At 35.8% G+C, this 1473-nt stretch overlaps 1 protein-coding gene across 1 annotated transcript; it reads left to right on the forward strand.

The window, feature by feature from the left end:
• The first annotated feature begins 216 nt into the window (after positions 1-216).
• LOC142302880 (olfactory receptor 11L1-like) lies at positions 217-1146 on the forward strand. Its single transcript, XM_075343985.1, has one exon. It carries the CDS (start codon positions 217-219, stop codon positions 1144-1146), a length of 930 nt encoding a protein of 309 aa, XP_075200100.1.
• The last annotated feature ends 327 nt before the right edge of the window (positions 1147-1473 follow it).

Below are 1473 nucleotides of genomic sequence, written 5' to 3' on the forward strand. Positions count from 1 at the left end.
ACTTCATTAAGACACGTCATGTAAAATGCATTATAATTATTTTGTAAAAACCCTACATATTTGGACCCTTGGAAAACCACAGAATCCCAAAAAATTGGTCAATTATTTTACAGACCGCACTCAATGATTAACTTTTTTTATTTGAACCCTTATTATAGTTATTAACTAAAATAAATGTTTTAGTTCTTACTTCAGTTTTGCCGCTATTTTTCCCTAATGTTGGAGAACAATCAGACAGCGGTCTCAAAGTTTTTCCTCGTAGGATTTCAAGTCAGTCAAGATCTAAGAATTTTCCTGTTCTGTCTTCTCCTGGTGGCTTATTGTGGGACAATATGTGGAAATCTCCTGATCATCACCCTGGTATCCACCAGCATGAACCTCCACACTCCAATGTACTTCTTCATCTCACAACTGTCCATCAGTGACATCTTGGTGGCCATGGATATTACCCCCTTCATGCTTCACATCCTACTGAATAATGGGGGGACCATAACTTATATTAGTTGTATCACTCAGTTTTACTTTCTGGGTGCCTCAGAATCATCTGAATGTTTTCTCCTCGCACTTATGTCTTATGACCGATATGTGGCCATCTGTAAACCTCTCCATTATAAAATCATCATGAAACGTGGATTTTGTGTGACATTGACTGTCATCTGTTGGGTACTTGGATTTTCTTTTGTTTTAATTCACATGACAGCGACTGCAAAACTAAACTTTTGTGGCCCAAACATAATTGACCATTTATTCTGTGATATTGTTCCCTTACTAGAACTTTCCTGTAATGATGCCTACAATGTTCACTTGGAAATTAGCTTACTAAGTATTCCAATTATAATCATTCCTATCACAGTCATCATAATGTCTTATACTTATATAGTTTTAACAATTTTGAGGATCCCAACCAATACTGGTAGACAGAAAGCCTTCTCCACCTGCAGCTCCCACCTCATTGTGGTTTCCATATTTTACTGGACGCTATTTAGTGTTTATGTAATCCCAACAAAAGGCCAAACACTCACCATGAGTAAGATCCTATCTCTGCTATATACTGTGTTAACTCCTTTAGCCAACCCCATTATATACAGTCTAAGAAACAAAGACTTTAAGAAAGCCGTAGAAGCTGTAAATAAGTTCATAATATAGTAAATTACACTACTGAACAGCGAAATTGATTCAGACATGAAAACAATTGGACTTAATTAATTTTCTGGTGCTGGAAACGAAAATTAAGCTTAAGATTTTATATTGGCTGTAGTTTTTATGATACATGGGTGCGTCGATATTTCTCACAGCCTTTGATACAACGATTGGCAAGGAATACATTATCAGCCTTGTATCATCAGTTTTGCACCATCCAACTGACTAATTAATTGAGTCATTCGTATTTCATCATCTGTAAATGACCAATGGTAGAAGCCAAAGAAAGAAAGATGATACAATCCTAATTAAACTCTAATTACACAACTCTAT

Source organism: Anomaloglossus baeobatrachus, chromosome 4 (assembly GCF_048569485.1).
Source record: "Anomaloglossus baeobatrachus isolate aAnoBae1 chromosome 4, aAnoBae1.hap1, whole genome shotgun sequence".
NCBI classification, from domain to species: domain Eukaryota; kingdom Metazoa; phylum Chordata; class Amphibia; order Anura; family Aromobatidae; genus Anomaloglossus; species Anomaloglossus baeobatrachus.